General features: G+C 45.5%; 1 protein-coding gene across 1 annotated transcript in view; it reads right to left on the bottom strand.

Annotated features, from left to right (window-relative positions):
- The window catches only part of PTCHD1 (patched domain containing 1), a 55979-nt gene that overhangs the window by 16973 nt on the left and 25043 nt on the right, over positions 1–13963 (bottom strand). The window contains exon 3 of the mRNA XM_045473254.1: positions 1598–2258. Coding sequence (XP_045329210.1) covers positions 1598–2258 — 661 coding nt within the window. The remainder of the gene's footprint in view (positions 1–1597; positions 2259–13963) is intronic.

Raw genomic sequence — 13963 nt, 5'->3', positions numbered from 1 at the left:
TCAAGAAACCTTGACTCAGGCCTCCGTGGAAGCTGAGAACCGCTCACACTGTCTTCATGGAACCGCCATGGATCCCAGCATCTGTGCTCACTGACTTGGGGTTAAGGAGGCAAGTTATGCTGCCTCTTTAACAGACTGAATTCAGGAGGAAGTGCAGCAGCCTCCTTCTCTGTGGCTTTCAACCTGGTAGTTTTGCAGCTCGATCGGTCTCGGTCTCTGCGGCTCCCTATTTCCCAGGAGCTACCATTTCTGTTTTGACTGCCCAGGCCTGACTTCCCACAGGCCTCAGAGCCCCCAGGGCTTCACGTTATTCCACGACCTCACAGCCCCACCACCCCGCTTGTCATTTAACCTTAATGCAGCTGAAACGTCCCAAGTAAGTTCTTCCCTTTCCTTCTGCCACCCCCACGCAGGGCGTTAGGCATTCTAATGGACTCAAGCAGAGTTCTTTCTCATTCAGTGAAAAATGCCACTTCATGTGTCATGTCAGTATCTGATTCAAATGACACTTTCTTTTGCTAAAGGAATGGATGAGAAGTTGCCACAGAAAAGGGGGAAGTTAACCATTGGAACCCTTGGCCCGCGAGAACCCTGCCATCAGCCATCTTCAGTACCAGATGAACAGAGCAACTGATGTGATATTATAAACACTGTGGCTTTGTTTCGACCATTACCTCTATCAGGAAGTTCTTACAGGCCCCAAGAGAGAATATGCTGGGATTCTCACGCCGCCATTTTCAGACATTCTCCTGAGTTTATAGCAAGAGTAGAAAAAAAGACCCTTCTTACTTAGGTCTCCCTTGTTGCTTTCGAAGTTCTTGTACGTTTATCATATCCCCTTCCATGATGTTCACATCCACTCCATTCATAAGGTGGGGAAACTGAGGGTAGCAGACACTGTCAGTGCCCAACCCACGTGCCCTTCTATTCCCTATTCCTGAGCTCACTCAAGGCTTCTTACTACAAATACCATTCACCTGAGGGATTTTTCCAGCTGCAGGAATGTGCTCTGTCTTTCTCCGGGAGAGCCCTCAGTGAATCAGACACAGGGTTTCTGGGTACGTAGCCCAGCTGGCAGCTTCCTCAGCCCTCAAGGAGGACCTCTCTGAGGTGTGTTCTCTTAAGTCTCCCAAAGGTCCCCAGTGGGATTGAGCCACAGGTGCCTAAAGAAGTAACCTGCCTGTTAGCCTGAATGTTCTTCCTTCCCTGGCTCATGTCCTCTCTCCTTCCTGGGGCTTCCTGGGCTCACTTCCCAAGTAAGCTACTTATATCTAAATCCTTGTCTCAGGCTCTGCTTCGGGGGAAGCCCCACCTCAGACACTGGGGCACCGGAGAAGATTAGTATCTGCTAAATGCCACACAGCTACTTAATGGAGAACTAGGGCTAGGACCCGGGACTTTGGACTTCTGGCACATTTACCAAATAAGGTTTCCCCTTGCCGATGGCCAGTGCATTACGAATTGGTCCCGGGACATTTGGGCAAAAGCAAGACCCTATAAATGAAACAAAGTTGTCATATGGCTACTCCTTGCCTTTCAGGAGCGTACTCACCACCACACAGCAGGAGGAAAGAAAAAAATGAAGGGCAGTAATTACCTAGCATGACGAAAGGGACTCCCAGGAAGGTGGAATTGTATTTCCCACCAGTAAGATTGATGATCCCGGCCGCGGTGAGAGTGGCCAGGGTTATAGTCACCAGCCCGAGCAGGCCTAGCCAGGGTTTGCTGCGGACGCAGTCCTGCATAGAGCAGCACAGGATGGCCATAGTGACCACCAGGATCAGGCTGGTGACCAGGTAACGTTCTGATACGCGGCTGGTCTTCTGGAAATCTTCCCTCAGTGAGGAGGACGTGTAAGGGTACATTTTGACTTTGCTGTTGGATTTCTGGAATAGTCGGACAGTGTCGCAGAAGCTGGACTCCCACCTCTCAGCCACCATATCGTTGAGACTGTTGATTGACTGCAGGTAGTAGGTGAGCTGGACGGCCTCTGCGGACTTGACCCGGTCCTTGCTGTGCACAGTAACGCCTCCAAGCTGGTGTCCGTTGTACACCGCCCTCCCGTCCTTTAAGTGAGTGATTGGGTATGTGATAGCAAAATTGGTCCGGTTGGTGGCCCGAGCATTCTTTAGCTCCTCCAGAACATGCACTATGTCATCCACGATGCAAGTCTTATCATTATTCAGGATACATATGTGGGCGAACGTGTAATTAAAACCAGGCCTTGGAACCTGGATCCTGGTCACAGCAGCATGCAACTATGGGGGAAAAAATGAAAGTCAGTGTTTATTACCCAGAACGAGACATTCATGCATGGCATTGGCTCTGTGGAGTCAAGTATGTCTGTGTGGGGTGGGGGAGTTTCTCATGTCATCTCTAAGCTAAAGAGTTCACATTAAATGGTATAACCTTGTGTTAGAGATACGTAGTAAGGATTCAAAACCACCGGCGGCAGCAGCACAACCTGGGAACTTACCAGACGTGAAAACTGCCAGGCTGCACCTCACACCTGGGAGATCAGAATCTCGGGAGTGGGGCCTGGGAATCTGGGTTTTCACAAGTTCTCCAGAGGATTCTGATAAAGGTACAGTTTGAGACATGCTGGGCTACTGCACCAGCATTCTTTCCACACGTTCTGTTATTTGTGACTCAGTTGGTCTATAATGCCTGAAAGTCTCACGTACGTCCACCGTCTTGAAGATGGAAGGTATGGTGTGAACTGAGGCGCAGCTTCAGGTGCAGAGGTCTGCCGTGGGCCCCTCCCTTGCTGCCGATTGGTAGGGCAGCCAAATGATTTCCCCGTCCAACTCAGTCCCTGAGTGCCTTCAAAGATAAGAGGTTCACCTCGAGGGACTTCGTATCCTCTGGCATTCCCTGCGTGCTTACATGGGAAGGGAGATGTAACTGCAAGACACTGGCAGTCGTGCTAAAGGAGCACAGTGGGATTTAGTCAGCACACCTCACCCCAAGTCACAGTGGCCACGTCATGCCCTCTACACCTGTGATCGAAGTGGACGCTGGGAATACGAGCACTCATTCAACAGCTCCTCCTCTAGCCGGCACAGTACCAGGGCCTTTATACAGATGAACTCATTTAACCCTTACAGGAAACTATGAAGTCGCTACAAGTCCTAGCCTCATTTTACAGATGAGGAAACCGAGACACAGTTCCTTGCCTGAGGTCACGCGCCTAGTATGAGAGAAAGCTGGGCTCTCCCGGGGAGTCTGGCTCCAGAACCCGTGCTCCCAGTGCCTTGCCACACACTTCTAGGTTAACAATGCCGGCAGTTGAATCAAGGTACGTGCTCACAACTAATGGCCATATTTGTGCTTTCACTGCCCCAGCCCTAAAAAATCACAAGTGCTCAAGTTCACATAGGTAGGAGTATGTCTACTCTATGGTCCAAGGCCTGTTCTCTGTGAAATGTGCCCGGTCTGCAACATGAGGCCAGTGGTGGACATGTAATGGGTGCCAGGTAGGCGAGGTAGACCTGTGCCTAAAACTGAGCGCGCTCTCTCTAGAGCAGAGATAGCCTCTGTGTATCTAATGGATAAAGAAAAACATTTCGTATGTAAAGGGAATAAAGTTTAACATCCAGTCACCACACTGTGACTATGCCATTATAACTCATAACCTGAGCATCTCCATGACCCTGATATATTTTCTCTTGAATCTGCTCTAGATGGATTATTTGTGAAGACATTCTGCTGTGCATGTGCCAGGGTGTGTGGGATATTTATTATGCTCTTTGAAAATGTCGGAGGGGCACCAGCTGTCAGTCTTTTAGTTAGCACAGAGCATGAGTTGTTAACCCTAATTCTCAGTGTACCCTCCCCAACATCTCCTCGTGGGCGCCACCCCTCAGGTTGGGAAACACTTCATAGTACGACATTTGGCTGAAACATTTTGAGTTCTTTCCTTGACACACACACACACACACACACACACACACACAATCTCCCAGAGATACCTAAGAGATTATTTTCATAAAACTCTAGCTTTTTGTTTTGATGCTTGGAGATTAATGAGGAGCAAAATGTCGTCAATGATTTTCAACTGTGAGTGTGTCTTTTTTATCCATTCTTCTTTCTCTAAGCATGGCCCGGTGAATTTTGATTAAAGAACTTCCAGCTACAAAAAATCCCAACAATAAAGTTATTTTGGGGAGGGAAGAACCAAGAGGAATTTAAAGACAAGAGAGAGTTTTGATAACTGTTAAAAGACAGACTTTGCAGAAAGATCCAGAATAGGCTAGAAAAGGAGTGGTATTGAAAGCATGCATATGTGTAATATTTAGTGCATTGTTTGTTCCTATGAGCAGTCTAATAAATCTCCCTTAGAGTGATTACTAAATATGTCAAGAGAAAAAGATTGCCAAATAAGATGGTGTTAAGCCACAGGGTTGAACCCAGTTACAGCAAGGGGATATTTTCCATCCATTCTCTAAGGCGACCATGCCCTGATGGGTGGGGCATTGTAAACTATTTAGAGATCTGCCAGATCTGCAGATCTACTGCCATGACCCCTGGGATGACAGACCGAAGAAAGCAGCCACTGTGTTAAGTCCTGTCCCAGCAGATCGCAGGATGGAGACTTGGGCAGGGAGACCTTCGTGAAGGTGAACAAGGAAGGTTTCTAAGTTCTCAGTATGCGAGCTGCTGTGAGACGCAGCTGCTTTGAATTTCCAATGGAAAGGTGGGTGGAACATGTGTCACTCTTCCTTCTGAGTGGCAGGGAGATGCTGAGTGACAAAGCATCCCGAGAGGGGGTGTTGGCTGAGGCCACCCACCTGGCAGGAGGAGTCTGTGGGATTCTACTGTGGGATCAGAGGGGAGAGGATGATGGAGGCATGGGGAAGAACTGAGACTCCCTTCTGTGACTTCTGAAACTTCTCAGTTCTGCTTTTTGGTTGTTGTGAAAGCATATCAAGTACACACACTGTCTACTCTTGCCTGTCCACATGCTACCCGGATATCAACCTGTATAGGATGTTACTTTCCTAAAGAAGCCCCACTCAGGACAGTAGAGACATTAGTAGGTGTTCTTTGATATATTCACAGGGGAAAAAGGAAGCCAGGGATTGAAGCTATGCTCTTTTTTTTTTCTTTATACTTACTTTTAGTTTCTGCACTGGAAAAGGAAGGTGAAACTGATGACAGGTTAGTTTATAGTGATTTTATCTTTGCCCTTAAATTAATCTCTTCTCTTGGGTCTGGAAGCAGTAAAGAAAGCCAGGAAAACATCAGAGCACAATAGTCAAATGGTGACCGAGACACTTCAGTCCGCAAAATGGACAACCTCAAGCTACACGGGCTTATTATTGAGCTAGGTAAGAGATCTTCAGAAAAAAGCAGGGGGAAATGACACAAAGTCATAGTCTTGACCCTTAATACAGTCGGAGTCTGTCGTGTGAATCAACACATAGTCCATGTTTCCATACCTATGTATAGATTCTAGATTATTCACTCAACACACATTCAATAAGTACTCATCAAGTCTACCGTGTTGTCAACAAGAGGATAATTTCCCTGAATTTAGTGCACTCACACTCACACATGGAAAATCACAGAAGAGATAACAACATTCAAAACAAAGGCAATATTCTAACAGTAGCCAGTGCCAAGCACTTTGTACTGGTAAGGCCCAATCCAATGTCAATCTTGATCACAATATTTTCTGTTCTGTGTTTGCTGCCAAAGAGGCCAGAACTGAATGTTAAATCGAGATTGATTCCCAGGCTCTGAACATGCCACTTAAGCTGTTAGCTTCTCTGCTCTCATCACCCTTCAGGTGAAGAATGATGACAGTAATAGTAACTGGTCTGCTAAGTTCTTTCTTTACAGTTTAAAAAATTTATTCAGTACAAGACCCTATGGAAATGATTAAATGATTACCTTCATTTTCTAGCTGGAGCAGTTGAGGCCTAAAGAATGTCAGTGGCTCACCTAAGCGGACCCAGTGAGTAAAGGGTGGAGGTAGGATCTTGGGTGCAGCGGGACGTGTGGCCCTAGCCCAGCACAGACCAGTTTGCACAAGGATGAAGAAGATTTGAGGAAGGGCCATGGCTGTAACAGAGCTGTGGGCTGGCCGTAGTTGGAGACCTGGGGTCCACTAAGAGAGACCAGAAATCATCCCAAGGGCCAAACCTCATCTGTAGATGGCAGCATTAGGTGGCGATACTAACAGGCAGCAAAGGGGATGGGTCTTGAGCCTACTGCCTTTTCTTATCCTCCATCCAGACTCTGTAGTTGCCAAATAAAACTTTTCAAAGACAGGCTTACCAAGAAGAAAGGCTGTGGGACACAATGGAACCCAGCAAAAAGAAGTTTTGGCTTCAAGTCTGGCTTCTGCTGCTTACGTAGGAGTGTCAGAGACCCTCAGAATGTCACTTTTTCAGGTCTCAGATTTATCAGTAAAAAACAGGAGGTTGGTTTAGCTAATCTTTACGGACAGACCCTTTTGGTTCTAACACGACATAGTTCTAAGATGAGTGACATCCACATACTATGCAATCAGATTCTGGGTGAGAGAAAGTTAACTTCATAAATATCAATTTGAGATTTATTATAGCTGCTTGAAGCATGCTTTTCCAACACATTGAAGTCCTTTTTAGGTCAATGACAGATCTGATAGTAGATGAAACCCAGAAAGAAAACCACAGGGTAGGGAAAATAGGTTTACTGAAAAAAAAAAAAAAAAAAAAAGACTCCCTTCTCTGAGTGATTTCCCGTTCTGGGGAGGCACTGGCTCTTATAATCCCCTTCTGCCAGAGCCTGGGACAAAGCCAGTGTGGGCTGCCGGTCACGACAGGCCAGAGTCTAATTTCCTCTCTGCCTCTCCTTGGCACACTCAGATCTTGCTCAGAAGACAGCAGGGGCACCTTGTAGAGAGTACAGAAGGGATCTGGGAGGAAGGAAGTGTCCGCTCCCGAATGGTGATGAACACAGGAAAAATACCTGTGGGTTCACAGGATCTTTTAGGATACCTTTCAGGTCTTTTTGTATTTGTTTTTTGTTGAAAAGGGCCTGAAAGCCACTCAGCCAGGCCAGGCAATTAACAGGCTCTGGGAGGGGCCTCAAGGTGTCTTTGGCAACTTTGCCTGTGAGGGGAGACGTGGAGGAGGTGAGGGTCCCCCAGCTCCTCAGGGGGAGTCTGTCTGATGACCCACCTTTATTAGCTGCCTTCCATTCCTTGTCTCGCCTTCCCACACCCTCCTTCTGCCACTCACAAAGGAGCTGCATTCATTAAAACCTTTTTAAAGATTTATTTTTAAGTGATCTCTATACCCAACATGGGGCTTGACCTTACAACCCCAAGATCAAGAGTTGCATGCCCTACAAACTGAGCCAGCCAGCCAGGCACCGCCATTAAAACACCTTAAAAGGTGAGGTTGTCCGTTTGCTTTTCTAACTTCTATCATTAGCTCCCAAATAATTATCTACAAAGTGACACTAAATCAAAACTGCTTTAAAAATGCTTTCAAGGAATATCTGGTTTTCAACCCCAAATGATATGTTTTCTTCATTGAATCCCTCCAAATTCCAGGTCGTAATCTGGGTCTATATTGTGCAACTGTAAATGGGTAGGAACTGATTGGCAAGGGATCCCCACCCAGGACACAGGAAAACACCTTGAAGTGGACAGACCTGGTCTCGGCAGTTCATCAATTACGCTAGCTCCCTCGGTGTTATGTTCTGTCTTTGCATGATCTCACTCTCACCCACTCTCTTTCCTCTTCTTTTAATAGAAATGCATTACATCAGAACACCACAAGTCGCAAGTTGGGGATTGTTACCGTGATTCATTTGTAGTGCAGCCAAAAGCAAGTTAGTCATCCCTTAATAAGTGAACAGAAATATCATTCTGCCTTTGAAACATTACATGTTTGGAGGACGCCAAATTTAAGCTGTGGATGTAGCCAAACAAGTGACTATCTGTCTACACGCTTCTTCTATACATGTGCGCCTGGTGTCAGGCTGACCTGCTCCAGTGACAAAAGACAAATGGTGACTTCTGTCAATACTGTAGTGTCACCGGAGGTCCTGGAGAGTGGGATGTGTCGGTTCTTCTCCTTGCCTTGCCAGGGGGTAAATGCTCTTATTGCAGATGTTGACACTAAAAAGCAGCCAAGAAAGCCCCACATTGTAATTCCCAAAACAGGCTGTTTGTCTTTGCAGCCTTGGCTGAAAAAGCAATGCAGCTTTCGATTTGAAGCAAATAAATCTGAGATTTTAGAAACAAAAAATAGTAATGATGAAGGAAAAGGCAACTACAATATCTCCTTGCATCTTTTGCCCGATTCCATATTGGTCTGGAGGAGAAAGACAATGAGATCCAGTAATCTCTGTTTCCATAGCCTGGGGGAATTTTCATTTGGTCTTAATTTAAAAAAATCCCTTGATACCATGAAGACCCCTGGAAACCTGTTATGTTAAACTCTATGATTAGAGTGGTTATCTTTGAATCCCATTGTCCTCACTTGACTTTCATGGTCAGGCTTAAGCTTTGGGTGAGCCACTTTGTGGGTCACGAGTTTTGCTGGATATCTGGTAAGAGGACAGGATGCTCTCAGAAATGGGAGAATGTAAAAGCTGATTGGCCAAGAGGCAAAGAGAAGTCCCAGAGAGCCAGATGCCTGAGGAATATGCAACAGCAGTTTTAATATTTGGCCAGGAGGCTACAAATAACTCTTCAAGGGATAGGAAAAACACGGTACCAAGGACTTCCAGGTCTGGAAAATGACCGTGAACCTGAGTGGGAAGAGCACTGGATCAGGAGTCACAAGACTTCCACTTAAATTCTGGTGTCGGGTCTTGCTGACCACATGAGTTAGAGATAAGTAAAAAATGAGCCTTTTAGAACATATATCATGCCACTTCCCTGCTCTAAATCCCTCAGTGGTTCCCCATGGCACTGAGAGCCAACACCTAAGTCCTGACTATAGCCAACAAGATGGCACATTGTCCTTGCTGATATCTCGGAACTCCTCTCTCACCATGCCCTAGTCACATGGCTCATCTTTCTCTTAGTTCTGCTAGGAATGTCCTTCCTCCAGATAGCTTTGCTTCCTTCCCTTCCCTGCCCAGATGTAATCGTCTTCCCTGACCCCACCCCCGATTGGAAACATCAGCATCCCTCGCTATCTCCGTCAGTCTTTCTCATTTAAAGTTTTTCATGGCACTGACTGTGATACGACATTGTGTTATGCATCTCTTTTTGCTTCTTTATTCTGCTGCCCCCACTGGAGTAGGAGTTCTACCGGGCTGGTGTGTTTGTCTATTTGGTCTACTTCCACATCTCCACCACCTAGAACAATTCCTACCACATTTACTCAATAGTTATAGAGTAAACTTATGAAAATATAATGATCTTGTGAGTGAATGGATTTTAGTCTGCCTCATGGGCAAGAGGAGGGCCAAGTGAAGTGATGGAGTGCATGCATTTTGTAAACTCTAGAGGGATCCACAAATGTGACTGCAGTTATTACACAGCAGGGAAGCATGGAATGGTATTTCTTCTGGCACATGTCCCACAGCTATCCAGATGTAGCCCTAGAGTTGATTCCTGATAGTTCTGGTGCCCCTGATCTTTCCTGGGTTTTGACAGTATCTTGTGCTTTAGTGGGAAGGACATGAGTTATGAGGTCAGAATGCCATAAGTTCAAATCCGGCCTCTGTTAGTTCTACCTATGGGACCATAGCAAACACAGCTGGACCCTGGCCCTCTCGTCTCATGACTTCGTTACCCACTGGTCCTACTTCCAGCCTGATGTGGAAATACTGGGGCACTAATGTGCTATCTTAGTCCTAAGCAGCCTGGACCTGTGACTAAATACCCTAGCTCCCTTGTCCCCAAGGTGGGATGACTCTGCAGCACGTGTTCCTTCCTGTTTCCCAGAGTTCCCCAGCAGGATTAGGCTCCAGCGGCCCAGAGGGTAACTAGCTTGACAAGGTCCCTGTAACTTACCACTTCCCTTCCCTGTTGCATATTGCCATTCTCTTACCAGTGCTTGCTGGGATTGTCTTCCAAACATACTATTCGTATTGTGTCTTTGACTCTGGGCCAACTTGTGGAGGAACCCAAACTAAAACGATGACTTCAGCATTTAATTCAGTTTTGTTATCTGTAAAATGGGGATCACTCTGGCCTCATAGTGTCATTATGAGGATCAAGTGTGGAAAGATATAAAAGGCGTCTTCCCTGGCATTTACTGTTGCATTAAACCATATGAAATTGCCATTTCTGTAGGTAACATAGTGGTTCGGTATTGGCAATTTTTTGTAGTTCACCTAATCGATCTTCAGTGAGGGTCTGTTCTTTCCCCCGTTAGCCTCTCTTCCTTTCCACAAGCCCTGACAGACCCAGCACCTCCCTTGTTGGAGTACCAGAGAGTTTTATTTGCTTTCCAAGGTACAGTTTGGTGGTACTGGGACAGGCTTTTAGGAAAAAGACAACGGTTCTGGGCTCGGAAAGTTCTCACATATCCACAAAAAAGACTGCAGATACCGTGGGCATGATGAGTCCCTGCATACAACTAGAATTCACACATTCAGCAGTTTTGGCTTAAGAAAAAAATGTAAAACAGTATAACCCACATCCCTGAAATATTTGAAACGGCAAATAATAACAATATTAAATCTACAAAATTATGAAAAAATGTCTCTATCGGATGAACTCTTCGGCAATTTTTATTTCCTTCCAAGGATTTACTAAGGTTCTAATGAGCACTGAGCTTGAGAACAGTGTAAATTATGGCTGATATAAGAAGGAATAAGAAAAAAATTACACATAATGATGTGGTAATGGCACTCCTGAAGGATGGTCCATGAACTTTACAAGACCGAGCATGTGATACAACTCAGAAAAGAGTGTGTTACCTGATGGTGCATTTTCCCATTGGAAATAATGGGTTTTTGTTTCGTTTTGTTATCAAGGTTCTCCAACAAAACTACTGCCCTTAAAACTCAGAGTAGTGATGCCAGCCACTGCCCTCCTTTTCTGGATCTGGAAAGAGGCCTTATGGAGCAAATAGTCAAGGCTGTGATGGTTTCCGTGATTCAGCTTGCTTGGGCCCGGGCCCTTCCGGGAAGTGCTCGTGTTGGTGGCACAGTCTGGCTCAGTGGACGTAGGCTGCCTGTGCTCACCTGCCAGCTTTGGCACTTAGTGATTGTGTGATCCTAGACACTAAGCTGGAATAGCTCTCTGTGCCTCACTTTCCTCATCTGTAAAATGGGGCCGATCATAGTACCCACCTCAGTGAGATTGCTGGAGGATAAATGAGAAGTTGAATGTGTAATGGTCGATATGGTCTCTGACAAACAAGCGGTTCCCAGTAAAGGTTTGTGAGCAAAAACAAAATACTCCATTCCTACCCTCTGTCTTGCCTTGTCCCCCATAACGTTTTTTTTTTCTTTAACTCAACAACAGTTCCTCAGTTGGTCTTGAAAAGTATATTCAGTGAAATGGAAAGGTGACATATTTTTGCTCCCATCTTCGCTGAGAAACTAGGGGATAAATGCATACATCGATGCAAATATTTGAAGATAGTAGCTGGGTAGTATATGTTTAAAAGTTGGCACTCCCCAATTCCAGGATCAGCTCCTACCCTGACACCATCCCACTTTTTCCAGTTTCGCTGCCTAGTTACATTACTATGCACATCAGAGCAGGCCAGGAACTGTGGCGGGGGCAAAGGAAGAAAACTGAAAGGTATTAAGTGCGTACTTTGTGCTGGGCCTTGTGCAGAGAATGCTGCCAGTGTTCACCTCATTTCATCCTCATGGGAATTCAGGGAGGTAGACTGTTACATCCACATTCACAGGTGGGGAAACTGAGCCTCAGGGAGCTTAAATAACTTGCCCATGGTCACAGATTTAGTATATGGATCAGCCCACATTTAAATCCTGGGCTGGGTACATTGTTCCCCAACTGGAGTTCCTTTGGCAAAGTAAAGACTTCATATCCCAATGTCTATGCTCTGGCCATTTGGATATTGATAAATTTGTGTTTGGGGATTAGGCTTCAGCACAGTCAAGCCACAGCATGAGATGTTCAGCAGCAGTTATGAACTGAAAGTGGTGATGACGTAGCAAAATCAAGGAGCCAAATGTGACAGAGCAGCCGAGACCAAAGTACTGAACACTGGGACCCCGCAAAGATATTTACAACAGAAAACTCAGAGAGGAGCCACCAGCCCATTACCAATGACAGGCATGCACAGCCAGCTGGAGATGAAGAAGACAGACGTGTAGAGATGAGACTTTCATCAGTCCAAACAGCATCCTTTCTGTCTTGTATGTTTCCTGTGTGACTACCGGCCTCTTGCCCCATGCACACACAGAAGGAAAAAGAGAAAAAACACTTCACAGAACATACTGGCGAATGGGTCTGGCAATTTGGGAATTTATTGCAAAACACTGGATTGAAGTTGGGATCCTGCGGGATGCGTGTATCGCCCCTCCCCAAAGGCTGTTCAAGACCAGAATATATATGTGGCCTGAGGGCAAGGACTCTGTTCCACTCCATCCTGTATCCCTGGCACATACGGGAAGTCCAACAACAATGTACTGACTGAGCCTTCCATGTTTGTTCCTTCTCGCTGATTTATATTTTCTCTGATGACATTGAATGATACTTCACTTGTACCCAAAGGCTACTCTGCTACATGCATATCATTTCCATCTTAAGTAAACAGATGACATTGAATTTAGTCCTGTCGCTTATGCTGCAGACAAATGGCTGATCTCATTAGATAAATGGATATGGTTAGACTATAATCTAAAAAATATAAGAGCAGAGAAACAATTTCGGTAGGAGATTGGATACTGAAATAATTATGTATTATACTTAATTACAGAGTAGCTTGAATTTTTGTTGTGTATTTGTTGGATTTCTATTTTTGGAGAATTCTTTTTAAATACAGAAAAGTTGAGAGGTATAGAGCTGGTGGCATGCACTAACCAATTCTGAGATTCTGCCTGAAGTCCTTCTGCTAGACTCTTACTTAAGTTTCTTGAGGTAAAACTATGTCTTAATGTTTCTTATCTCCCCAGCGCTTATGTTAATATCTGGCATAGTGTAGACACTTAATATATGTTCAGTAAATGGTTCATTGCTATAATTGGTGATGAAATGGAGATGACTTTCTCCCAGCAAAGCAAAAATGCCGTGGCCTCCCACCTGCTGCCTATCTGAGACCCATCACAGGTTTTACATGTGCGAGCCTTGCAAAATTTAATCACCCAAATCTGTGAGCCATTGCCAGCATTAAAGCAAGATAGAATCACCCAGAGTGACATCTTTGGACATGAAAGCAGTCTTTGCTCCTGGCTGGGTGAAGCCACGTCACTCAGACAACCAAGCGGAAGCCATCTGTCAATGCCAGCAAGGCTGGTGTGCTTAGGGCAAGTAGATGGAATGTTCTGAGGACACTATAGATGCGCTCCACCTCTGCAGTAGTGAGCTGAACTGGGCTATACGAGAGCCGAATTCCACAAAACATCCGAGCCTTGCCATGGAAGGAAGTTGCAATGGTGGGAGGGTAGGAAGTAGTTAGAGGTGTAAGGGGTTTTCCCAGATTCCTTTCCTGGAGGCCTGATGACAGGATAGTGTCACCTGTAATAAAAGTGTAGGTTCCATCAGCAGTGATGGGTCTGAAAACCAAAGGATTGCCGTCTCATGCCTGCTGTGAGGCATTAAATAGATGAAGTCGCATTAGTGCTCACATCCTCTGAGACACCCATAGATAAGGAGAGCATCCTGCTTTGCTTGTGATGGTCCCACGTTATGCCTGGTGTTTCTCTGAAATTAACATGCCCTCCTGCACTCTCAAAAGTATTCCAGTCTGGATGATAAATTATACGATCACCCCACCCACGGACAGCATTAATACAGGGTGGGGGGCAGAATCTTCAAATAGACATGACATTGGATGTAGGTACATGAGAGTTTTTATATTTTATG

Source organism: Leopardus geoffroyi, chromosome X (genome assembly GCF_018350155.1).
Source record: "Leopardus geoffroyi isolate Oge1 chromosome X, O.geoffroyi_Oge1_pat1.0, whole genome shotgun sequence".
Lineage (NCBI taxonomy): Eukaryota > Metazoa > Chordata > Mammalia > Carnivora > Felidae > Leopardus > Leopardus geoffroyi.
The sequence above is the reverse complement of the archived record's forward strand: the minus strand, read 5'-3'. Positions and strand labels throughout refer to the sequence as shown.